Source organism: Falco naumanni, chromosome 3 (assembly GCF_017639655.2).
Source record: "Falco naumanni isolate bFalNau1 chromosome 3, bFalNau1.pat, whole genome shotgun sequence".
NCBI lineage: Eukaryota > Metazoa > Chordata > Aves > Falconiformes > Falconidae > Falco > Falco naumanni.
In genome coordinates this window covers 18,434,512-18,461,182 of record NC_054056.1, presented here as the reverse complement: position 1 = coordinate 18,461,182, position 26,671 = coordinate 18,434,512, and the positions used below count along the sequence as shown (strand labels likewise).

General features: G+C 36.8%; 1 protein-coding gene and 1 long non-coding RNA gene across 9 annotated transcripts; one reads left to right on the top strand and one right to left on the bottom strand.

Annotated features, from left to right (window-relative positions):
• The first annotated feature begins 59 nt into the window (after positions 1 to 59).
• Positions 60 to 26,090, top strand: BRD9 (bromodomain containing 9). 8 transcript variants are annotated; one of them, XM_040588870.1, is made up of 18 exons: positions 61 to 199; positions 1,385 to 1,605; positions 3,304 to 3,436; positions 5,095 to 5,155; positions 6,050 to 6,194; positions 9,200 to 9,310; positions 10,150 to 10,262; positions 12,095 to 12,223; positions 13,059 to 13,191; positions 15,256 to 15,331; positions 17,004 to 17,099; positions 17,877 to 18,009; positions 18,785 to 18,896; positions 20,496 to 20,534; positions 20,997 to 21,068; positions 22,426 to 22,528; positions 24,169 to 24,336; positions 25,097 to 26,090. In XM_040588870.1, exons 1-18 carry the CDS (start codon positions 127 to 129, stop codon positions 25,195 to 25,197), a joined length of 2,019 nt encoding a protein of 672 aa, XP_040444804.1. In that variant the 5' UTR covers positions 61 to 126; the 3' UTR covers positions 25,198 to 26,090. The 8 variants fall into 8 exon arrangements, with proteins under 8 accessions (XP_040444805.1, XP_040444804.1, XP_040444803.1 ...); XM_040588869.1 differs by having other exon boundaries at positions 10,147 to 10,262; XM_040588868.1 differs by having other exon boundaries at positions 10,087 to 10,262; positions 12,134 to 12,223.
• Positions 5,070 to 24,173, bottom strand: LOC121085846. Its single transcript, XR_005827211.1, has 3 exons — positions 22,717 to 24,173; positions 19,450 to 19,454; positions 5,070 to 5,082 (listed from the first exon to the last, which is right to left on the bottom strand). It is a non-coding gene; the product is annotated as an uncharacterized LOC121085846 (long non-coding RNA).
• Positions 26,091 to 26,671: the final 581 nt, after the last annotated feature.

Here is a 26,671-nt window from a genome sequence, read left to right as displayed (position 1 = left end):
GGCGGGCTGGCGGTGAGGCGGCCCCGCCCCCTGCCCCGGACCTTCCTCCGCGGCGGCCGGAAGGGCTCGCTCCGCCCCGGGCGCTTCCGGGAGAGCGGAGGGGCGGCCGCGACTGGGGTATCTGCCATGGGGAAGAAGCACAAGAAACACAAAGCGGAGAAGGCGGAATGGCGCTCGGCCTCCGCCACCGCCTACAGCGGTAAGAAACGGGGGGGGCGGGGGGAGGGACTGGCTGGCTTTGCACCGGCGGGCGCCTCTACCCCCTCCCCTCTCACGGCTGTCGGCAGGACCCGGCGCCCCTTCGCGGGCTGGGCCGCGGCGCCTGGAGGGACGGGCCCTCGCCTGCGTGCGGGGGCTGCAGGGACAGCGAGCACCGCGGGGCCGGGCGCAGGCGCCGCCCGGTGTCGCTCGGGGAGCTGCGCGGAGCGGGGGCGAGGGCAGGTGGCGCCCCGCGGGCTCCTGAGCGGCGGGGCTGGGGGGAGGCGGCTGGCGCGGCCGGGGGACGCGGAGCGAGCGCTGGGCCGAGGGCAGCGCGGCCGCAGCCCGAGCGTCTCCGCGGTGCGCGGGCGCTGGGTGCCGGTCGCGGCCCAGCAGAGGTCGAGGCCGTTCCCCGGCGTGCGGGAGCCGGGAGGGCGGGCTCCTGCCTGCGGGGCGGGGCGCTGGGCGAGCTGGCACACCTTGGGATTCGCCACCATCAGATTCATGCACGGTTATGTGGCTGTTGATTAACTTGCAGCACGGATTGGGTGGAAAGGTCCGTAAAGGTTCCGCAGCTTACGGGTTAGCTGTGCGCGCTCCTTGTGGGAGGGTCGGTCGCTTGTGGACCCGAGTACCTGGTGTAAGGGGGTGAATTTTTAGTATTGCGATGCTGTTTCGCATGGGAACACATATCTCACTACCTGGCCAACAAATATTGGACCGATCTTGTCTGTGTTGCTAACTTCCCAGGATGTAATTGTATTTCACAATTGCCTTGTTTGCGTGGGACATTCTGAGTCAAAATAATGTGTGCGTTCTGTTTCTTCAAGAACACCTGTAGGTTGTTAAACAAAACCATATGCTTATATAGTATTGATTACAAGATTTGGTAACAATACTTGGTTTCACCTTAGTCTGACAAGGATCTTGCAATGTTTTCGGGGAAAGCTGAGCAGTTGGTTCCTTACATATTATAAGTTTGTGGAAAATCATGACGTAACATGTGCTGAACAACTGTTTCTTAACTTAGATTTGCTAGTCTTAGGCATTATTTTTCTCTCCAAATATATCTTGTATATTTTCAACCTGCAACAAATTCTTGTAAACAATATTTTTAGAAGCAGCATTGGTAATTGCTGTATCATCTTCATGTGCATTTATGAAGTGTTTTGCTTTTATAATTTAGATTATGTGGATAAGCCTTTGGAAAAACCTTTAAAGCTGGTGCTTAAAGTCGGAGGAAGTGAAGTGACTGAACTTTCTGGGTCAGGGCATGATTCTAGTTACTATGATGACAGATCGGATCATGAGCGAGAACGACATAAAGAAAAAAAGAAAAAAAAGAAAAAAAAATCTGAGAAGGAAAAAGAAAAGCATTTAGATGATGAGGAAAGAAGAAAGAGAAAGGTAAGCTCTGATTTTTTTTAGAATTCAGACATACCAGTTCTCAGATCTAAAATCTGGCGCAGAGTACCAGAACCACTTTGTTGTTGCTTTGAACCACTGTTGCAAGAAGCTTGTTTTTTGGAGACAGCACTTCACAAAATGTAGAAAACCCCTGCGGTGTGTTGGTGTATTTCTTCCATTTAAAAGAGATATGCCTGTCATGATTTTTTGAACAAAGTAAAAGCTTGTTTCTTGTAACTGGTTGTTTTTCTTATCCATTTGCTTTGTCTGTGGGTATGAATGCTTCAGGTTTTAAGTTGGATGTTTTGTATTTCAGCCAGGTCAGAAACATGTTTTGCTACACTTTGAGAGGTGTATTTTCAGCTTTTCAAATAAATCTAAGTTACGTTTCTGTTCCTGAGATATGTCAGGTTATTTTAGAGTTTGAAATGAGTATGTTTACTCAGAACAGCTTTCTGAAATCTGATCTGTTGAGTACTGTCGTACTAGTCTTGTTGGCTCTTGTTTAGAATAACCTGCATGCTAGGCTTTGTGACTTCATTAGTAGCAAATGATGTGGTCACCTTCTTAGTTGTCTGTGTTGAACCTTCAGGAGTTAGACTGAAATCAACAATTAGGCATTGACGTACAGCTACCTGTACAATTTCATTTTAATAGTACTCCTTTTGTGTACTAATGATTTTTTTGACCTCTGCTATTTTAATTCTCTTCTGTCATGTAGTTTTACTGTTCTCATAATGACAGTTTTTCAGTACTACTATGTATATGCATATGGCCAACAGCTGTCATTTTGAATTGATTTATTTGGTAGGTTTGTTTGCTTGAAAGTGATATATCTTGTAGGATCATTAAGAAACTCTTGAATACAGGGCAGATTGTACAAAGAAAATTCTGCACTAACATTTTCAACTGTTTTAGTTAAGATTATGGCTAGGACTTGAAATGTAGCAAAACAGCTGTCTTTAATACAACATCTTGCAGTATCAAATAATTTGTTTTACCTTTGCTAAATTGTGTGTGTGTATATTTGGATTTTTTTCCCCCTAAGAACTTCGTTATTAGTGCATGGAAAAGAAGCTAACAGATAAGTAACAAAACTGTAGTCTAAACAAGGTTAATGAAAGTATGCTTTTTTGTGCAAACATGAATAATGACTGTAAGATTATAGGTATGACTCGGGCATGCCTTTGCTTTGAAGCTCAGGAAGAGATAATTAATTGCTACCACTGTTACAGAGCATTTCTTACGATTCTTTTGTAGGCTTCCTAAATTATCATGTACTTTACTGATTCCTGTTTAATGCACCAAACAACAAAAACATTGATCAAAGCAGAGCTACAGACTGATCTTTACTGAATAGTAGATCAACTTACTTTACTCTCCAGTGCAGTTTATTATCATGCATTTTTATATATAAATAGCTTCAGAGTTTAACATTCTTTTCAGTAAAAGTATAGTAACTAATGGTAGAATGATAGTATACAAAAAAAAGTCAAAAGGTCAACAGTATTAGTTTTAATTGGAGAAGAAAACTGAGAAAGTGACAGTGAAAATGTATGCAATATTGTTTAAACCGTATCATGGCTCAGATGTAGAATGAGTATTCCAAACAAATACTACTGTCTCTTACCTTTTGGTATGTGGGGTTGCACATTCCAAGTATGTTCTTCTAAAATCTGTCATCTCCTGCTGTGCTAGGAAGAGAAAAAGAGGAAAAGGGAGAAAGAACAGTGTGACACTGAAGGAGAAACTGACGACTTTGATCCGGGGAAAAAAGTGGAGGTTGAACCTCCTCCAGATCGTCCTGTCAGAGCATGCAGAACTCAGCCAGGTGAGCAGTGTGAAAAATTAAATCATCTTGGGTGTTTTTAAAAGCACGCACAACAATGCTTATGTCAAAGGTACCAAAATGTAAATTTTCCATGCAGATTTACTCAAATCTAGAGACTGTTTTTTCCAACATTCAGAACTCTCTGCTATCTAAAAAGTCAATATTCCTATTGGTGCTTCTGGGTTTTAATAGATTTGTTTTCATGTGACTGAACTTGCCAAGGACATCTGCCTCCAGCTCCTGTTACTTGGCAGAATAAAAGTATTGAGTGTAGTGTTTCCCTAATCCCTTCTCCATAGCATTTCCTCAGCATTTACGGAACGATGGTCAGAATATCTGAAACTAAGGAAAAAATCCTGTGGAGACTGCTTAACTGTTGTTACAGTCATTTTTTTTATAATTTATGTGGCGTTTTAATTTTAGTATCTCTAGTTTCATCAAAAGTAAGTTCTGATAGGGCGTCTCTGAAGACCATAGTCCCCCCAGTTTTCATTTAGCAATCTTCTTTAATTCTCTTCACCAGCCAAAACACTTACCAGTTATGTGTGGTAACTTCTGCATGCTTAATCCCTTCAGATTTTGCCATGTTTTCTCTACCTGTATAGCCATTGCTTGTTAGTTAAAACTCAACATTCAGTGGAATCAGTGGGAACTTTTACTTACGAGAATTTTCATATGCATCATGGTCTTAGTACGCGTATGCCTGGAAATGGAACTTGGTAGCAAAAAGTTGGATCTTTAGGAATATTGTGATGTTTGTTTTGGAACACTGCCTGTTGACTGGTCGAGTAACTTATTGAGGAATTTTCTGTTTATGACTGCACATTAAAATGAGAAATGGTGTCCAACTGTCAAGGTGACCTGATAGGGGTAACTGAAAATTTCTTGTCAAAGCTTTCTGTCTCTGGGTAGTCTGGAGCCTTGAAAAACTGGCAAGCTAAAATCTGATGTCTGTAAGTGGCCAGACTTCTATTTTCGTCTGCTTGGAAAATGTCCTTTGAAAGCGTTTGTTACTTCTTTTGGTTAAGGAGGAAATTGTTTCTCCATTATCAAGATGAAGAGTTGGAGTTCTAGATTTCAGCATGCTTCTTTAGTTTTCCAAACTTCACATTAAGCCAGTGTCTCTGAAGTAATTCATGTGTAGTGTTTATTGTTTAATCTGTACAGGAAGTGAAATTCTAATCAGTACCTCTGTTGCCAGAAAATCTGCATGTATTTGTCACTCTGACTGAAAAGATTCAGAGAAGCTAATTGTGTGGGTGTTACAGTAAAAAAACTATTAAAATTGCACAGGTAACATGTAAGAATGTGGATTTCCCAGCTGCAGTATTTGAGCAACCAAATTTCCCTTCTGTATAAATATGTAACACCTTACTTTCACATTATTTCACATTAATGAATTCTCTTACAACTACTAGACTTTTTAGCATTAAATCTGATTCAGTGTCTACTAATTTTTAATGTGATTAAAACTCAGTAAGTAGTAAAGAAGAAATAGCGTATGCTTAGAAAGCTGATGTGCTTCTGCTTTGAAATCTTGACTTTCAGGTCAGTATAAGTTCTACAGATTTTCTGTCTGGTATTTATTTTTCTAAATCCATAAATACACCTATATTCTGTGTCATTGCACTTATCTGTGTTTCCATCTCAAACTGCAGCTGAAAATGAGAGCACACCAATCCAGCAATTACTAGAACACTTCCTTCGACAGCTTCAAAGGTATTGAGCATATTGTATGTACAGCTGTGTCAGCAGTGTCTAATGCATATTTATATGTGTTACTTTACAACTCCTTATCCTGATTTTCTCTTTGAAAATAGTTACTGAAGACTGGCTGTAATATTTTTGGTAACCTTTGCAAACATGTCAGACCTGGTAGTTTTTAAAGATTAGTTGAGGGAAATTATTACCAACTATGCAACTCTAGCTTTTGTCAGGAAAGTGCTTTGGGTAGAGGATGCATCGCCATTATAGATTTATTAAATATTAATGACTTAGTTTAGGAATTAAGAAACAATTATGAATTTTAATAGTTTAAAAGATTGAACGGTTCTCAAGAAATTTTGTTTTATTGTGCGTCATCTGTCAAATACCAAAGCAAGTTTATACCTGCTTACTTGATAATCCTGTTAATTTGGAGAGGCTTTTTACTTTGCTGTTTTCCGTAAGATGTTAACCCTGTATCTCATGTTGTTGGGGGTTTTTTTAATATCCTTTTCTATTACATAGCAATAAACTGAATTTGGAACTAATTAAAAAATACTAAACACTGTAGTTATTTTTAGAGGACCTCACAAACAAGAGGAATTGGAGAAGTTACTACACAGTGAAGCCAAAAGACTCAGTTTGAAGTGTAGATAGAGACAGATAAAACATAGAAGAAAAAATGAAGTAATTCAGGAAACAGCAGAATTTCTTCCAAGAAGTCCACATGTGTAACCAAAATTCTTTCCTGTATCAGGAGATTTTTCAAATATGCTTCTGTTTTATGAGAGTGCTTTTAGTGTGTTTTCTTTGAAGTAGTAGTATTCTTTTTATACCATTAATGTGGTATCAAAATAATGATAACTTTGTTTGCTGATATAAATCTAAATTTATTGTTTTTATTTTTAGGAAAGATCCTCATGGGTTTTTTGCTTTTCCAGTCACGGATGCCATCGCTCCTGGATATTCCATGATAATAAAGCACCCCATGGATTTTGGTACGATGAAGGAAAAAATTGCAGCGAATGAATACAAATCAGTCACTGAATTCAAGGTGAATTGATAGAGATTTAGTTAATTTCAGAGCTCTTTAGTAAGAAACTGAAGATTCTTTTTAACTGTAGAAGCCTTTCTTATGTAATTATTTTAATGAGTATTTTTTTCAGAACTGAGCACTTTTGTATATTCTGTGTATTAGAATGGGTTTCTTGCTTTGTTTTTCTCTGTGGCAGCTCTGTATTTGTCAGACTCTGCTACATTTATGGAGGAAACCAAGAACATGCTTTAAAGTTCTATGGAATTCATGCTGCTGGACATAAACAGGAGTAAGACTATCACAAAGAGTTAGGCAGTTGAAGAACCTGGAGCTCTTTTTTTTTTTTTTTTTTTTTTTTCTTTTGTAGTGTAGACCTGGTTAGATTGATTAAAAAGCAATTTTGACGTGTCTGCCAGAAAACTGTGCAGATACTGACATATTTTGTGTAAGATTCAATAGCAACTACATATTTTCTATCTTTAATTATCCTGTTTTCCATATAACTTCTTTTGGAATGATCTTTTGACAGACATGTACTTGGCAAGTTTATTGGCAGCTTGCCTTAACTATTGCTGTATTGCTATTGCTCTAATAGTTTATTGGATGCATTGCGGTTTTACAGACAGTGCAGTAAGAAATCTTTTCATGGTATCACCAGCTCCTGAAGGAAAGGAGTTTTCTTGAACCGATTTGTGACATTCTGTTAGCTGCCTTCAGGATTACTGTTTTCTAGTGTAGATACAAGAATAGACTTGATAGCAAGCATTTGCTTGCTTCTATTCTTTTGAAAGGTCTAGCAAAGCTGAGCAAAGAATGGCTTATATTTCCTGTAGGTGCTTTGCCCAAGATTCTTTTTTTTTATATGTATGCTTTCTTTTTCAAAAAAAGTACAGAGATACACAGGAAATAGTAAAGAGGGATTCATAATATTGTCATCAGCAATGCCTTCAAGTCTCTGAATTCTGTTGGCTTGCTGGGTTGTCTTATTGAGCAACTTAAAAAGGAAGTATGAATGGGAGCTCTGTGGCTCTGGTTAGTTACTGGCAAGGTTACAACACTGAAACTGGTGGGCTGGCAACCTAAAAAAATGAAAATCTTAGTATTGTTTAGACTGACATTCAGTTCTTTTCTGAAGGAGTTTGTTTCTGCTGGTACTCTGAGGAGCAATAAATGGTTGCTAGAAGTCTGCCCATCTTACAATGTCAAAGAGGTTGAACTCCCTTTCTAGATACAAGTGTAGATAATTGTGCTCATGCCTTTGTAGTTCTGTGTAATACAGAAATTACATTTACAGGTTTTTAACCTCTAAAAAAAGACCTGCTCAAAGGGTTATCTTTCATTTCTGGTACACCTATTCTAACTAACTTGAGACTAGTCACAAGCCAGTAAATAATCTGAGTAAAATCTGCAGGACCCATTTGCTGCATTTAGAAGAGGGGATATTGCTGCAGAAAACTCATCAGGTTTGCTGCTGAAAAAAGGGTCTACTTCAAAGCTGGACAAGCAAAAGACACTTCTCCATCCCTTTCTGCAGCACTTCAAAGGCCATCACTAGATGTATAGCTCATGGGCTTCTTTATCAGGTTCTTGATAGTTTGCTTTTCTATGTCACCATCTCAATTTCTGGTTTTGTGATGGTCTCATTAAGCAAAGGCTTATGGCTTAGATGCCATAGAGAGTCATGGGCTGCCAATTGTAGCTCACTTACTTGCTTAGTATGGGCTTGATGTCAATTGCTAAATGATTAGGATAGTGCTGCTGTGACATCCCTGTATGGAAACAGGAAATAAAACACTATTTTGTTTTTACAGACTCTGATCAGGATTGCAGTAGAGCAAGGCTATTTTTCATAAACATTGGGTGCCAGAGAAACTCTTTAGAAAGATTTCTGTGTCCAACCACAATAGTAACGTCCAAAAATCGTTTGTCTTGGCAAATCTATTCCCTGGTCTGTAAACTCAATGGGTTAACTTGCCAAAAAGCATGCCATTCTGTTTGCATACACTTTTGCACATAATCAAGTCATCATCAAATATCATGGACCCATGGACAAAAAACATTTGCATTTGTGTCTATAGAATAAATGCAGCCTAACTGTTTGAACAACCATTGTTTAAATATTGAAAAGTTACTAAGCGAGAAAAATGTATTCTTTAATCATGCGCCAGTGTAATTTGTTAGGATCTAATTTGTGAAGTACTTGGAAAGACTACTGCATGATTCTTCATTATTGATTTGCTAACTTCAGAAATTTTCAGAGGCATATAGGAATGACTTTTTAGTTCGGTGTTTCACAGAGCTTCTAGTAATGCTTTCTGTGCTTTACAGATCGGTAGCACGTGACTAGAAAAAAGGCACCCTAGAAAAAGCTTTTGCAATCTGTGAGAAATGTTTTCGGTTCTGTTTACGGTGGAGTGTGTTGCACCTTTCTTTTGGAACTTGCAACAGTAAAAATTACTTTAAATTATATATGACAGATGATCAGACTTGGCTGTCCTGTTGTTGCATGTGATAAGCATCTAGAAGGCTGTTTCTTATGCTCTGAAATTTTCTTTTGTTTGTTTTTGGTTTAGTGCAAGTGACAAAAGAAGTGGTCAAACTACTAGAATTATATCTAAGACACTGTGCATCTTTCTGATGTTGTATTTCTCAAGTCTGTTCTGATTTCGAAGGTGGGAAAAATTCTTAAAAGTACTTACCTTGTGCCTCAGTCTTTCTATTTAATTTCTCCATTTCTTCTCTTTGATCCGTTTGCATAAGGAGGAAATGTTACACTTGGCATTCATGGAAAACTTTTTTTTTAAGTAAAAAGCCCATGCCAGACAAAACTGAGCACCTTGAAGAAGCAAAAAGGACTCAAACATTTGCAATTCTGTATTACCTTTTGGCTTGCCATTTACTCCATGAGCCTTCTGCTAAAATACTATTGTGTTCTTCACAGAGCTGCCATGATGGAGTAATATCTTCCAGTCATTTAATAGGAGTTCAGAATTTTAACAGCTCTTTTATTTTGTATTTTACAGGCAGATTTTAAACTGATGTGTGATAATGCAATGACTTACAACAGACCAGATACTGTTTACTACAAGCTAGCCAAGAAGATACTGCACACAGGCTTTAAGATGATGAGCAAAGTAAGAGACCTATTTAAGAAAAAGTACCAACTCTTTGGGGTGGTTTTTTTTTCATACTTGAAAAGGAACATACTTAATAACAATGATAGGGGGGTTTTATCTATCTGTGATTAATTACAGCAGTGCCTGTTAGTGCCGCTTTATGTAAGAGCTCAATGGCATTCTTGTTATAACCATGCTCATTTTTCTCAACTTTATTTGCACCACTGAAGTCTGTAGGAGCTTCTTCCTGTGGCCTCAGTGGAAGCAATTAAGATCCACACATATAAAACCCAACTGTAAAACATTGCTTCTGGCTGAAACTTTGAAAACAAGGTCTAACTTAAGTTTTATTTTGCATAAAGAAGAAAACTTTTCTTTTCTGAAGGTGGTGGGTTTAAGGGAGGTTTCAGGGGTTTCACAGATGTGCGCCTAAACACTTTTTACTCATACAGTTGTCAACCCGTAAAATGAAGTTATTCTGCTGAGCTGCTCTGTGTGTGTGCGAGTGTGTGTGTGTGTGTGTGCACGCATGTGTTGCGTTTATGGTAAGTTTTGTGTAAAACAGGCAGTTGTCTTTGCATATGCAGTTTTGTTTGTTTGTTTCTCTCTTGATAGTTGGGCTGCAGAAATTCTGATGCCATGCTACCATGACCAAATCATGTTGCATCGCCATTGGAAACGAGGCATTAAGAACAAAATAAGGCCATGGCCATTCCCATCCCATCCCATTATCATAGCATCTTGGCTATGAGGGAAAGGTTAAGTCCCTGCCGCTCTGTCCTTTCTGATTCTAGGAACGGCTGTTAGCTTTGAAGCGCAGCATGTCGTTTATGCAGGACATGGATTTTTCTCAGCAGGCAGCTCTTTTGGGTGATGAAGACACAGCAGTTGAGGAACCTGTCCCTGAAGTTGTTCCTGTACAAGCAGAGACTACCAAGAAATCAAAAAAGCAAAATAAAGAAGTTATTAGGTAAAGGTTTTAATGGGCATGCTTACTGGTTTGTTGCAGCTTTTGTAATACTAGACGACGGCAAAAAATTGAGCAAAAAACCTCCTTTCAGCCTGTCTCCTAGTGGCCCATAGGATAAATGGGCAATTTTATTGTGTTGTATGTTATTTATTATTTAAAGAACTAGTTAATAACCCAGTGATTCCCAACTTGAAACAAACAGTTCAAAGAATGACCACATTCAAATTGATTGACTGTATCAAAATCTTTCTGGGAGGGCAAAGTGGGCCCAGGTCAGTAAATTATTGTATTTCATTTTAGTCTTATCTGACAGGATATAGAGGTACAGGAGATTTTTGTGGAGCAGATGATAACATCTTCCTAATGAAATCTTATTAAGCTTCTTGGTAAAATACCTTGCTAGTGCCAAGCTATCTTCCAGGTAATAGGCACCCCCATGTCACAAAATCATGTTTTTCTAGCTAAAATCTAATTTTAGTCAAATTAAAGGGATTTATTTTCTATTTTATGAGGAGATTTTAGCAGAAACTGTAATTTACAAGCAAAATCTGTTATTCAGTGTATATAGATATCCTAGGATAGATGTTGAATTTAAATTGTAGAGCATTACATCGACTGGATTCTTATGAAAGTAAAATGTCTTAAATGATCTGATCATGTAGATGTTCTGCAGGCTTCTTTTTTAAACACCCTAAGTAAAAAAGTAAAATGTAAATTGTTATTTTAACAAAAATGAGAAAGCATGAAGTCGAAATGAGAGATTAGAACTTTAGAGTTATAATCAGCCACATGTGTGTTTTGTTACACTTCAGGCATTTTTGTAATCCTGCTTAATGTCTGACAGAAGTTGTATTTTAATGTAGCTGTTTTGTGGAAATAGGAGACTGCAGTATCCATCTTGAAAAATAATTTTAAACTGCATGATTATTTTTTTTGGCTGGAAGTATACCAATATGAGCATACAGGAACATCTGTTGCTGTATCATGGAGAATTAGCAAGTGTAATTTGTTCTTTGTTTAATGGATTGTGTACAGGAATTAACTGAAAGTACCTTTCTGTAAAAAAGACTTGCTTGCGGGCGAGGTGGTGTGGGTTTTGTTTGGTTGGATTTTTTTTTAATAATATGATTATTTGGTTTGTATGGTGCCCAGAGTAATAGTTTTTTTCTGTTTTGATTAATTGTTACGTAAGCTGCATTACAGAAGTAATTTTGTACTTTGAAGGTAACCACGTGAGAAGTCGCAAGTACAGGTAGCTAACAGGGGAAGAAATTAAGACTGCCAAGCAATATAGTACTGCTCCGTCTTTAATATCTACCTTAACATACAATTCAGAGAGCTGAAAGTAACGGACCTTTAACTTTATCCTGATACTAGTTTCCTTGCAATCAGTTGTGGTATAAATTTACTTTGCTGTTCTTCTCAATGTTTATGTAACTTCAGTGGTTGGAATTTGTTTGTTTTTTTCTAATTAACCTGACCTTTTAAAGACTTGCATTTTGGCATCAGTAGGAGAGATACTATTCTTTTTGATGTACAGTAAGAGCTTTGGGGGGAGAATCCCTCTATACTGTAGTTTAAAAAGTGACTTAATCACTTGGACATCCTAATAGCTAATTTTTGAAAATTTTGTCCAGGATGTTGCAACCTTCTGAATATTATTTAAAAATTCTTGTCCGTTAAGTATTCTGTAGAGTGTGATAGAAAGTGCTAGTTGCTGAGGAGTTTCCTGCTGTGTACACCCTTTCTTGAAGTTTCAATGAAACAAAAATCGTATAACACGTTTGTCTCATAAGAGTATGATCCTGTGATCTTTTTATTGTCTTTAATAGCAAAACTTTCTTGTGTATCGGATCTGAATCTCTATACAGAGAGAAATTCTTAGCTAAGCAAATGGAAGAAGATAACCCAGGACAGAGAAATGGATTTGGTGTGAGGAGATGCTCTACCCAGTACCTAAGGTGTTTGGCCCTAGTGTCTAATGTCCATATAATGCCCTGAAAGATTTTGATGTGCAAAGTTTGTTTTAAATATATAATATAATGAAGGCTGCCATATTTTATGATATCTTCAGACCTCCCCTTACAATACTACCTTTCTCTGAATTTATGTAATTGCTAAGATATGTCCTGTTCCATCATAGGTATGCTTATTTGTTATGTTTTTATTGTTTTGATGCTTTAATGAAAAGGGATCTACTGAAAGATACATGTTAAATTCTGTAATTTCAATGAGAAACAATGGTGTGATTGATACTAATTAGGAATACTAATTGCCAATATTAACAAACATAGGAATTAAAGGACTCCTGGTTAGACTGGGAGCAGTGTCCTACTTCTACAGGCAACTAAATGACTTAGTCTTCATAAATGCAGCCTGTTAGCTTTTTTCTTACATCAGAGTTACAGAGTCTCCATTCCCTCATCATGTAATTTCTTTTCTTCATCCTTCTATTTGGAATTTGTGAAAACAGCATATTTTTGCATGTGGGAGACTAAGGACAAATACAGCATTCACCTTGTATTAATGCAATTTTACTCCCAGTCTCTGTTTTGTAATACTTCCTTTATTTGCATCAAGGTACAGAAAGAAATTTTTGATGTTAAGTAGTTTGGTAGTTCTCAGCATGTGCTGCAAAACTTCAGTTTCATATGATTATAATTCCACTTAAATGCTGAAGTAGACTGACACTGGGAGAGGAGTGGGACTAATTGTTCTCTTTAGCAAACCCAGAATTCAGCCCTTTGTTTTGTTTTAGCTTTTAATTTCTACAGCTACTCCTCTTCTCTTTCTTAGTTGCATATTTGAACCTGAGGGAAATGCGTGCAGCCTGACAGATAGCACTGCTGAAGAACATGTCCTGGCACTAGTGGAACATGCAGCAGATGAAGCTCGGGATAGGATCAATCGTTATCTACCCAACAGCAAGGTCTTCTGCACAACAAAGTTCACAATTCCATTTTTTGTCTGAGTATTGAATGCTTTGTTTCATCTTAGTAAACAGGCTTTAGTATTACATTTTCTGAGGCTGTGAAGGCTAGCATGTGTGCTATGTGGAATACCAGTATGACTATTGCCTGTCATTTAGCCCCTGAAGCCCACTGTAGGTTGTCCTAAATGGGTCTGAAGTTGTATTGTGTGTTGAACATCTCTAGAAATTCACTTGCAGAATACAGTGAAATGTTGCCCAGTCTTGGATGTGTTTTCCTTAATTGCAACCTTTGGCATTGAAAGTGATCAAAATAGCATTATGCTCTTCCTACTGTTGCAGCCTCAGAAAAAGTAAACTTTGGCATAGGTTGAAGGGTTATTAGGATTCCCCAGCCTCAGGTATTCAGGAAATTTTAAGTATTAAATTACTATTTTCAAGGAGAATTCTGGAACCTCTTGTAGTTTTGTACCTGCAAGTAGTAGCTGTCACCTGCAGTGCATTCTTGTGTGGGTACAAAATGTGTGGGTACATCCTTCAGTGACTAGGAGAAGATAGCAGTAGTTTGGCCACGTTGGAATTTTGGACAGTGCTAACCACAGATTTGATAATCTTGGCTGTTACTCTCATATTGTTCCATGTGTTTAGTTTTTGTGCTGTTAGAAGGAAGAGCTCAGTGATGCTGTTGGTGCACTTTTCTCAGCACAATCTGTTTATGTGCTGTATTTTTCTTAGCTATGTGATAATTTCTTCATTGATTAGCTACGTGATAATTTCAATGATTCCTTCATTACTTCACGCTAAGGTTGGAGTGAATGCTACAGGCCTGTGCTGAGATACATTTACTCTGTTTCCCTTGCATTGTGTGAAGTCTGATTACTACCTTTGTCTTCATTTCTCATCGTCACATACCCCAGTGACCACTGCAATTGAAAAAACAAGTATGAGTGGCTTTTTAAAAACCCTTTAAAGCATTACCAGTCGTGCTAATTGCTAGCTTTACTGAAAAGGCCTTTTGTGCTGATGCAGTCAGGTTTGCAGTTGTTCAAGAAAGAGTTGTTCCAGGTGTGCAGCTCTTCATTGTCTAGACTGTTAATCAGCTAGACAACCCACTGCAGATGCCACTGAATCTAGGTAACACTGACACATTTCTTAGAGTTCAGCCATTGTTAACTTTTGCCATCACTTGAATATATTGTTCCTGCTCATTCTTTTTCCAGCATTTGTCACCTCTGGTTTTATTAGAGGCCAACATTAGGTTTGGCCTTGTGTATGGAGAGAGTTTTAAACCTTTTAAGGAGGGAAAAGAAAACAAAATAGGGGAGAGATTTATCATTCCATTTACTTGGAAGTATTTACTAGTATTTCTTTAGGAAAAGCGTAAGTTTTCATTTCCCATCTTTACTAAGAATTTACAGTCTCTTTTTTGCACGATTCATGTGTGGTCAATTTCTGACGTCAGCTGTGTTTGTTGCATCAGTACTGGCTCGATCTTTAAAGACCCCAGTTCTATTGTCTTTCGTATCTCTGGCTGTCTTTTTAGCATTTGTGTGTGTGCTCTGATAGGTCTGTCAAACTACTTCTTTAAGAACTCGAAGGTGTTCATAGAAGTACTTCTAATTAGAGAAAGTTGTGGGTGAGATGAGAACAAGCAGTTCACTCTAGATTTGGAAATGAACAGTGAGGTAGATTGTGGAGTTACAGTTTTGCTTCTCGAAAGAAAGTACGTTCTAGGCTTGGCCGTCTGAAAGCCTGACTTCATACTAATTACAATGGTATTGTTTTTGTCTTAGATTCAGACTTTAGATCTGATTTAGGAAAACGAATAAGGAGTTTTATATATGACATGAACTTTTGCTCCTAACTCTTTTGTTCTGAAGCATTTGTTAGGTGGTAGTAAATAGTGGTGACCCAAGATTCCCTGTATTAAAAGGAAGTACCAGTGCAGAATCTGAATACAGCTAAAAATGCTTATTATAGTTCATTGTGTAAGCAAGCAACTCCTCCTTTGAGTTTGGACTGTTTTGAATGATTGCTTCTGTATCTTTGTCATTCTATTTGCAGATTGGTTATCTGAAAAAAAATGGAGATGGAACTTTATTATTTAGTGTAGTAAATTCATCTGATCCAGAAGCAGAAGGTAAATGCCACAATCTTTCAAGCAAACTTTTCTAATGTTGAATATTCTAGCAGATTTTGAAGTCTTAACGGTACATACAGATTCTGTGTAGCATAGATGAGTTTAAAAAAAAAATAACTCCCCAAACCATTTTCCCCAACAGCTATATTTAGTATCTCTGATACAAATTCAGGATAAGATGTTTCTCTTTGCCTTTCAAATTTTCACTCTTCAGATGCTCTTTTCTACTGATACTGACAGTAAGATGGTAAAATAGTAGCTATTTATAATCACTTATATATTGCTCCAGTTGGAAGAAAGGCTTCTGCTCCATGTACCTTGTAGTGTTAAGATCTAATAGAAAAAAAATGAAGTGAATCAAAGTGCTGTAATCTATGTAAATGTGCAATGCACACATGCAAATTCATAATCATATCTTACCTTTTTTCATTTTTCAATTTAAATTGGCTAAATTTCAGTTTTAAATCAGTGAGACTTTGCTTAATTGTTTTTCTTTAATTCCTTGATCTTTTCTGTGCGTTTTTGTGTTACTCCTATACATTATATTGTCTTATGCTTTCCACTTGTTTTAGTTTCGAGCTCAAAATGCAGAAGTTTTGAAAGTTTGTAATGAATGAAATGTCATAGTCTTTATGCTGTTGTATGTCATGTTGACTTCGCATTTCCTTCTCTGCACCTTTTGGGATTGGAATTCATTCACAGTTTGCTTCTTATTGCATTGATAAATGCATGAACCCTTTTGACTCACCTCATTTCTGTTGATTTTTTGATACAAACCTGTAACTAATACTATCTATATTCCTTTTCATTTCGTAGTAAATTTTTCTGGAATGAAATCGAGCATTTTAGCTGCCATCATGCCCTTACCTATTTCTGAAAAAAATAATAAAATGAATGTAATTTAATACCTCTGAAGTCATGCCACTTTACACAGTGATGGTAATGGGAGCAGAGCAAGCTTCACTGTGTGTGCTGTAAAGTACTGTACTGCTTCCTGACATTTCTGTGCTCCAGACTAGTTACACTGAATTAACAGCTATAGTATAATCTGAATTTTTATTGTAGTTAATATTTTTTTATCCTGGTAAGGCTCTAGGGATAAACTTGCTTTCTGTTGTTCAGTAGTTGAGCATAATTACCACCAAATTTCTTAACAGCCAGAGATATTTAATATAACTGGAAGTTTCCTATAGGTTGGGATTTTTTTGAATTTAAAAGCATATTCCAAATTATTTCAGCCATTTTAATTGAACAGTTCTCAGAATTTTAGAAGAAAGAAATATTGTAGCCATAATGGTATTTGTCTTAACCAGGTTCTATACGTGGTGTCAATATAAGAAACTGCTTTTATCACTTTGTAATATCTGGATCTTGAATGTTTGTGAATCAGCTAATAAAAGAATTACAAATGCTGCTGTATACTTCAGAAGTGAAATAACCGAGTAAGCCGTAGATCTTGTGAATAAGAGATGGGAGCATGTTTAGAGCATGTATCTGAAATTTAGATGGAGGACCGGAATTACACTACCTATCTTTAATGTACAGATTGAAAGACATTCAGCTTTTATGGTAACGACAGCTTTTTAAAATAGCAAAATCTAAATATTTACCATACACTTTAAACATTAAAAAACAATAATTAAAAATTAAATACTTTTCTCAAAATTATTAGAGGAAGAGACTCACCCGGTGGATCTGAGTTCACTGTCAAGCAAATTATTACCTGGCTTCACTACATTGGGCTTTAAAGATGAACGAAGAAATAAAGGTAAATGCCAAAGAACATGTTTTAACTTTGTATTAATTGAATGTTGGGCAATTTCTTGATATAAAATAATTTCAGATTATACTTGTAACCAAATCAACTTTCATTTGGAGATTTCTATAATGTATAATTATTCCTTCCACAGAAGAATGCCATTTTAATTAAATGCACCTTTTTACTTACTAAGCATAACTTAATTAGGAATTTATGGATTAATATTTTGCCTTAGTGTTGTAGCCACACTAGAAGCTTTCTAATAATGGTACTTAATTTTCTCTGGAGGAAATAATTTTTCCTGAGCAACTGCACTTAAATTTGAGGAAAAAAAACCCTTTTGATCATTTGCATTTTTGTATCATACGACAAGGATTTCACAAACTGGATTGCTTTTTCTGGTCTTACTGAAATTTTTAATAGTTTCTGATTTGCTGTCCAGAAACTGACTGGCAAACAAGAAGTGAAGTAGATGTACACAAAAAGGAGACAAAAGAGGAGTAGATGTACACAAAAAGGAGGGGCGGTGGGGTGAAGCTTTTTTGTGGGAGTTGGGTGGTTAACTTAGTTCTGTATTTTCCAGTAGTATGTTTGTTCATATGGTTAAAATAGTTGTGCTGATTCTAGAGTCAGAAGCGTCCTTGAGATGCTGCTTTTGATTTCATTTGGAGTTAAAAAAACTCACTGCACTTCCTGTGTCTGCTTCAGAAAGAAAATTCTTTTTTTCCTCCAAGTGATCTATTACGCTTGTGTTAATCATTTGTTATCTTTCTTCTACTTGTCTAGTAACCTTTCTTACAAGTGCTAGTACAGCACCTTCCATGCAGAACAACTCTATATTTCATGATTTGAAACCAGATGAAATGGAACTCCTGTACTCAGCATATGGTGATGAAACTGGGATACAGTGTGCCTTGAGGTAAGTGCTTCCTTGTTCGGAGGCCTAACTTTTCATAGCAATTTTATGAAAAGCAATTTGAACTAAATGTCAATTAGGAGCCTCCAAATCCTGCTATTTTTTTTTTTTTAAAAACTTGTTTTAAAAATAACTCGCTATACAACTTGAATCTAGCTTTTGTCCTGGGTGGGGAGTTGTTTGGGTTTGGTTTTTTCCATTTGCACTTTTAAGTTACCCTATTTTATTGCAAGGCTGTTATGGATCTTGTCATAAGGGTCTTCAACCACAAGGTAGCATACATGGTTGAAGATTTAGCATTTTATTTAGAACCCAGCAGTAAGTTTAGATATGCAAGTAATAGATTTCATGACTTTAAAACAGTGATATTTATCAAGGAGTTTCAAAACAGTTAAAAGTAACAATTTAATGGAAAATGGCATTTTCCTTTTTAAGTAAATCTTGGAGGGAAGGAATTAATCACAAGGTCTTTATGTTTGTTTGGGTTTCTTAACCCACTCCTAATGATAGTTCAAGTGAAAGTTTGCTGGTAATTGTGAAAAACAAGTTTGCACATACTTTTACTTCCTTCTTAAAAAATTAAAAAAAAAAAAAAGAGAGAAAAAAACGCCCCTGTTTTGAAGGCCTTAACTTTTCTGAAGAAGCATAAAGGAGTAAAAGGACAAGAAAGATGTAGGTGTGGTGCAGCATAGCTGGGGAAAACCGTCGTATAAGTTGAAATATTTTTTTTAATGAATGTAAACATTTTCTGTAATGCTTGTATCTCCATTCCTGCTAGTTTACAGGAATTTGTGAAGGATGCTGGAAACTACAGCAAGAAAATAGTAGACGATCTTCTGGACCAGATCACTAGTGGAGATCATTCCAAAACTATTTATCAGCTAAAGCAGGTGTGTCCTTGATGCACAGGAATGTCACAAGTTCACCAAAACAAGAATGGACTGGTTTGTTTTTTAATATTGTATGAGATGCTTTGTTTTCCGCTGTCCGTTTAAGCAGTGCGGGCTTAGCTGTTCATGCAACCATGTGGCGAACCAAATTACAAACTGAATTAATCATCAGAGGAGTAACTTTTCTGCAGCTATATCATTTGTCCAACATGGTTTACTCTGTGACTGCAGAAAGGAAGAGGCAGGGGGGCGCAATGTAGCAGAGCGGAGAAGGGACCAGCCAGCTGAAGGTGTTTGGGCTGCCCTGTCACTCCATGTCATGACTTACTTATCTGCTTCTGACTTACATTGCAATGCTTTTTTTAAAGGATTTTTTTTCTTAATTTAAATGCAAAATATATTCCTTGTGGAAGGATTCATTATTTGGAACAGTGAAGTAATGTTGGAGAATAGATTAATGTCACTGTATATGTATCTATTACCCAACAATGCTAACTTTTAAATTAATGTGATATGTCTGAAGGAAAGTCTTGTTTCCAAAGGAGATTCATACTAAGACTGGAGAAGAGATTTTTCTCAGAAATGTGTATAATTCATCTGGGAATGTTTGCATTCCCAAGACAAAATAGACTACCAGAAACTGCAAAATCTTGTTTCATGTTATCTTCACTTTGGAAACCACTCTTGGTTTGAAATAACTGTCTACTGTTTTAAAATGGTGATGTTCAGAATGATTCAAGAATAAAGAAAGGGAAGCGGAGAGGGAGCATGGAAGGTACTTGGACTTTCTGATGTGGTAGAAATGAGATTATATGAAATCTCTGCAGACAGAAATAGAGTGGATGATATTAGGGGAAAAGGAGACAATGGAATGAAAAACACAGAGGAGCCTTCAGAATTTTCTGGGTGTTTTTTTCCACTCCCTACTGGAAAAAGATTATATATGAAACAGGAAGAAATGTAATGGATTAGTTAAAACATTCAAAAGTTTAAAAAGTTCAAAACCAGCATTTTAAATATTATTCTACATCTAGAAATGTGTGGATGCAACATGAATGTAGTTTTGAAACAAAACAGGTGCCTTTCCCTTTTTGCCACCTTGTTTCATGAATATTGTTCCATATGAGAATTTCTGACTCTTTCAAACGGTCAATGGCTGTTTACACTTAAAAATGCTCTCCAGTTGTGACACATGTAGATATGTACAGATTTTGTGCAGTTAAAAGTGTTTCAGTGATGATGTGCCATGGTGTTTTAGTCTCGAGTATTTTGTGCTGCTATATTTGGTTAAGAATGAGTATCTCTGACAGTACAACCCTAAATGTTTTGGAATCAGAAGTTACTGAAGTAATGACTGAAATACTGCACTTGAATATAAAGTTCATGGGCAGAAGGAAGTGTAAGGGGACTTAATGATTAGTTAAAATGTATAATACTAAAATTTCAATTACACATTACACTGTAACTGTATTACAGATATGTGAAAAAGTTAGCTGTCTCTAGCGTCATTTTGTGTGTGAAGTTTAAATATACTTGAAATTGTACAAGAAAGAGGTCTTATGTTGAATAGAAGTAATTGTTAGTATTCTTTCTTTCCAGAGGCGAAACATCCCAGTAAAACCACTGGATGAAGTTAAAGTAAGTTATGGTGATAGTCTGTTTTGGTTTGGGTTTTTTTTTCACTGGATAGTGTCTTGGCATTTAAAGTAGGGAAAGTGATGTTCTCTGGGCTTCCAACACTCAAATTCCTGATTTTATTTAATGTGCATCTGTTCTATATAATAATACAGAAAAGACTGGTAAGTGGAATGTATGAAGAAGAGGCTGTTAGGTTAGTCCTAAAGAGGCTGTTCTAAGAGGCGGTCCTGATTAGTTCTAAATGGTTTACGTGAATGTATATGGTCACCCATTACAGAAGAGCTAGTCTTTATGGGTTTTTTTGTAAAGGGTATATGCAAACATCCCAAAACATGATAGTGTTTTGTGGGGGCCTAGAATCTGATCATGGTAAATCAGTAAATTATACAAACTAAGAATTCTTAGGAAACATAAGTATAAGCTATGAAATGCTGAGATCTAAAATATGATTTGTTTCTTTAGGTTCTGCCAGTTCTCATAAAAGAAGAACATAAGTTGCGTAATACCTGTCCAGATTCTTCCAAACAGATCATGGTAAAATGGTTTATGTGTGGTTTGTTGTTTTTTGGTACCTTTTTTTTTTTAAAACAAAAAAAAAAGTGAGACTCATTCTTCAGTGCAAAAATGTGCATGCTCTGAGGTAGAAGATTAAAATCACAGTATATAGAATAAGCTTTCAGTACTTAATGGATTCTCTGACACTCTAGTTAGTGGCTTTGTTTGTCTGGTTGTTCTGTATTCTCTTGTTTATTTCAGCATGCATAACTAAATCTCAGAGGCAGAAAGGCCACTTAGGAATCTGAAAGCTACTCAATCTGCTGATGAATATTTGAGGCTTAACCTGCTGTAAAATTGGAAAAAAACAATTATATTTATCAGTTTTACCACATCCATTGAAAATGCCTGTTAGAAAGTAGGGGCAATGCAGATCTTATGCTTTCACAGCTACTAATCAAATCTTCCTTTAAGTGGTATAGGTTTTATCTTGCAAATTATTTGTGACAACAGAAGATATGTACTCTATTCCATGGCAATTCACATATAAATTTTACTAGCTGCTGTAATGTAATCCACATAAATTTTTAGCTTTATAAATATTCGTTACGCTTTGTGGAAAGGTTTGTGTTTCTATAGAAGTCGACTGACTGGTTAAATTGATTCATGATAGTGCTAAGTTTCATTTTCAGATACTGGTTGTGTGTTTACCTGCATGTCTCCTGGAAAAGCAGCCTCAGAGAATTGTGTTAGAATGTGCTTTGAAGCTTAACAACTTTTTCTTTGATCTCTTACTTTTTGCCATTACATAGCAGTATTGCAACAGGTATGGAAAAAAATGAAATTGTTGTAGTTCAGGCTGTATTTCATTATCCAAATATATAGAAAAAATACTTGAGAGACCAGCTCCAGCTGACACTATGTGTACAGAGGCCCACCTTACTGGTTTTATTAGTCACATGCTGAATGTTTCAATAAAATCCAATGTTGCATTGAGAAGGTGAGGGAAAAGGGGAATTGGGAATGGTTCATCATGGGGGATACTGATAATACTTCCCCCTGCCAGGGTTCTGCCATGGGACAGGGATGAGTTGAGCATGTAATTGTGTCCCAGGGGATTTCCTAATGTTTCAACAGTCCCAGGTGAGGAGATGAAATGAAAGGTGTTTAGACTACCCTGCAGATCCCTTGCCATTCAGATGACTGGTCTGTCCTGGAACCATGCTTGAGCTACCTGTGAGTTGCATGTTAGCCGAGATGGTTATAAATGCTCCAGTCTCAAGTGTTGCAGTGCACACTTCTGAGAGTATAGATTCTTGTATTTACCTTAAACATTAAAAGTTGTTATGGCAGCTTGTCAGTACTGCTAGTCTTTCTGTTTCTTGTATTTTAATAGGTTGGAGAATCTGCTGGAGACAGTAACACTTCTGACTTGGACTTCCTCTCTATGAAACCATATTCAGATGTATCTCTTGATATTTCTATGTTAAGTTCATTAGGTAAGTAATTGTAAATATACAAGCCATCAATTACGGTTTAGTTGTAACATTTAGGGAAAATAACAGCTGGATTTTCTAAGAATAAAAATGTGTTCAAAAAGTAGTAATAATAAGTCTACATTTGACATAGGTTAAAGTCTAGGGCTTGTGCAAGATAAATGAAATGATGTCTCAATGGAAAAACAGACCAACTATGTGCTATCTAAGCTAACTTCGTGTACTACTGAAGAAATCAAAGTATTTGTACCTCACAGTTTTTGTAGATTTGCTTGTTTTTTATGTGTTCATAGTAGCATAAATTTTAAGAACCAGCATGGAGCTTTGGCTCAGAGATGTTATTGCTTCATATGCTGTCTTTTGAAATAACTTGGGAGGTAGGTAAGTATGTGAAGCTCCATCTTATCACCACTTGGAATGTCCCAGAACAAAAAGCAGAAGAAACTTCAGGTGTTGGAAAGATTTTAGCTTCAAATAAGGCATTTGTATAAAAGTATTAGGGTGATGTTTCAAATACGTATCTTTGATAGGTATCCTTCTTTAAATACTGCAAGAAGTAATGTTCCCGTTTCTGCAGACTGCTGAGCTGGATAAATGTCTCCAAAAATGTCATTAAAAAAATAATACTGCTTATGGTTTAAGATACTCTTAATTCAGAATGTGAAAGATGCCAAACTATCTATTAGAAAACATAACCAAGGTAACTGAAAGCTTAAAGAAAGAAAAAGTTTTCTGTGGATTTTTCCCATAGGTGCAGTATTCTTTGAAAAGCAATTGTAAGCTGTGATTATGCTGTCACACGCTAATTTTGTAACAGTTCAATGAAAAATGAGTGTTTGTTTTATAGGTAATGTTTAGACATATCAATCTTACTATTAATTTCTTGCTCTGATGAAAGCTGCTTGTATTTTTCCTTCATCTTTCTTTAAATTACCGTACTTCTAGATTAGAGTTTATGGCATTATTTCTTATCATAATTCTTGAAAAGTTAGCAAGGTCTGCATTAAAGAAAGAGAAGGAAAAGAGTTTATTTCCCTGTTAGAAGTTGAGGGAGGTAATTTTTAAGTATTCTGATGAAAGAACAGCGTATGTTGGCACATACTTCCAGTTCTTTCCAATTTCATACTTTTATTTGGCTTACAACAAAATCAGTATAGCTGGAGAAGATACTATTCTTAAAACCTTCTGTAATGGGAATTTCTTCACCTCCATCAATGACTTGTTCTATTTTAACTGTATTTTAAGTTAAGTATCTAAGTAATCTTTCTACTGACCTCCTTTCTTTTGCTGCAAACTGAATTCATTATTTCATGTCTAGTGTTTAACAGATGAGGAAGACAAATTAAGTTCTTACAGCTGTTTAAATACTGGCAGTCAGTTTAGTTTCAGCCGTTTCCCATGGCACTCTCCTTCATCCTCCCATATTGCCAAATGCATTTCAGTGTGTATTTCTCAAAACTAAAAAACAGATCCACAGCTGTTGCCTTGTAGAAGTGCAAAGGAAAATGCAAGATTGAGGTCGTTTGTGTAATAGGCAACACTTGTGTTAATTATTTTTGAATCTTTTTATAGTGACTTGGTAATTCATGAGTCAATCTGCATATGCTAATTATGGCTCTTGGTTGGTAACTGGTGGCCCTTAGGGAAAGTGAAGAAGGAGCTGGATCATGATGATAACCATTTACATCTGGATGAAACAACTAAGCTGCTGCAGGACCTTCATGAAGCTCAGGCTGACAGAGTGGGATCCCGGCCATCATCCAATTTGAGTTCCCTTTCCAATACATCTGAAAGAGACCAACATCATCTTGGTAAAGTTACCTGTGTCACAGAAGTTGCAGTACTTCTGTATTTGAAACTGGTTAAAACTTGCATTTTAAGTTACTTAAATCTTTGCATGAAACTACTCTGGTAAAATAGTGTGCTGACTATAGGATCATGTTTTGATTTTTAAATACGCATGGCAAAGGCAACTAAGATGACATACTTTTGACCTGTGGAATTAAGGACGCCAGTTGTGGTTACTTGGTTTGTGATGAGGCATGATTGAAGTAATTGTGAAGTAAATTGATACTGACTGGCAAATCCCTATATGCACTTGCATTTTATGCTCTTAGAAATACTAAGGAGCACACAATATTTATTTTACTTAGGCATAGTTGTATGCAGCAAGTAACAGGTGGGATTCTACAATAACCTTCCATTGTCAACTGTAAAATTCAATGGTAAGACAGGATGATAGGGTAACATAACATTTAACAATTTAGTGCCGTTTCTGAGAAGGTAGGAGATGTTGGTTGAATGATACTCAATTACGTTTTGTATAAATGTTCAACTCGGACTAATAGAATAATGACTGCTTTTTCAAAAAGGGTCTAAATTAATGGCAAACCTTGTAATTTATTTTTCAAGATCTCCTGTTAAAATGTCATTTAAATGTGTTTTGTCTTAAAAGTCTGAAAGGAACATGTGAAATAATCACACTGTTTATATACACAAGTATATCTCCTTTTTTTTTTTTCCTGTACTTTTAAAGGTTTTGATTGTTTTTTTCCCACCCATATTCTACAGGAAGCCCCTCTCACCTGAGTGTTGGCGAACAGCAAGACATGGTTCACGATCCCTATGAATTTCTTCAGTCTCCAGAAACCTCAAATGCCACTACTAACTAACATGACGTGTACTATATATATTTTGTATTTTAATTGTATTAATGTTTTTATAAAGTTTTTGTCCATGGCAGAAACCTCAATTTTTATCCTCATTTCTGTGAGGATTCCTGTATAGTATTATCCTATATGCTGGATTAAATAAAAAATTAAAAAAAAAATTAAGACAACCCAACTACTTGGTACATTGCTAACAACGTGATGTACTAAACCCTGCTTTCTATTTGTTTGTTGAGGGACATCATTCTCTACTGGTGTATGAATCTTGACTGGAAAACAACAAAAAACGTGTTAGAAAAATTTGTATTTTATAGAAACTAAAAAGTGATAATTTTCCCAGTATCATGGCAGCAGTAATTAAATGTTTTGCAGAATTACCTACCGTTTCTGTTCAGGTCTTAACTTGAACATCTTCAAGGAGGAATATTTTCTTTCAGCAGTGACAAAACTGCATGAATTGTCATTATTATGTTTCCCCATCTCCTAAGGCTAACAATCTGTAGAAGTTGTTTTTCTGTTTCCCCATATTTCTTAATCTTTTTTTAATCACTCTAGAGAATACTTGGTTTGAGAGTAACAGTACTTGGTAGTTGCATTGAAATGCTCACTATGAGAATTCTACCCTGGAGCTAAAAAGGATGGATGATTTTTGTGATCCCTTATGTGTTGAAACACAAAGAAAATATAATACTTATATTTTTTAATTTGATATGTATATTTACTTGGATGGAGAAAATACTGGATAAGGTGTGCTTTTCAGTAATTTTAAAATAAAACTTTTATAATTCAGTACTGTTGTAACTGGGGGGTTTTGTACCATTGATATGTGCAAGCTGGGCAAATGTTACAGATTTACAATATTTTGTAAATATTAATAAAAATGCAGAACCACTTTTGATGCTTGCAAATATGTTGTTCTTGCCAGGAGAAAATTTTCTTCTTTAAGTGTGAAATACTGGGAGACTTTGGTCTGAATGTTTGTACTGCTTCAAAAGATAAATTTCACCATGCCACATGTAGCTGTAAACAAAATTAACTGTGAATTTCTAGGACCCAGCAAGGAAGTCTGCCAGATAACTGACATCAAAGTCTTGACAGAGCCTGAATAGGACTGTTCACTCAGACTACATGTTCGTGGTCTGGACCGCTTCCCTCGTGCTCTGGGGTGCCTCTTCTCATTCCTCCACCATGCTGCCAGGGAGCTGTGCTTTCTGCTGCTGTGCAGGTTTGTGTTGGGGCAGCAGTGGCACCAGCTGTGCCAGCCAACTGCTCTTCTCTTGCCACATGCCGTTCATGGGACTTGCACCTGCACTGGGTCAGAAACTTCAGAGTTTCAGACCCTCATCTTTGCTTCCCCCGGTCAGTCAGTTTTGCAAGGCAAGGGAGCGGTGGCCCATCGAAGGGCTGGAAGTGCAGAGTGAGAGTCAGGAAGCTGGGGCTCTGGCGGGCAGCATTGCCTGGCAAAGACTGTTTGATA

Coding starts and splice junctions, on each gene's coding strand:
- BRD9 (XM_040588867.1), top strand. CDS start 127: ATGGGGAAGAAGCACAAGAAACACAAAGCGGAGAAGGCGGAATGGCGC. Junction 5,156..6,049: donor TTCCTTCGACAGCTTCAAAG/GTATTGAGCATA, acceptor TTTTATTTTTAG/GAAAGATCCTCATGGGTTTT. Junction 18,010..18,784: donor GGGATACAGTGTGCCTTGAG/GTAAGTGCTTCC, acceptor CATTCCTGCTAG/TTTACAGGAATTTGTGAAGG.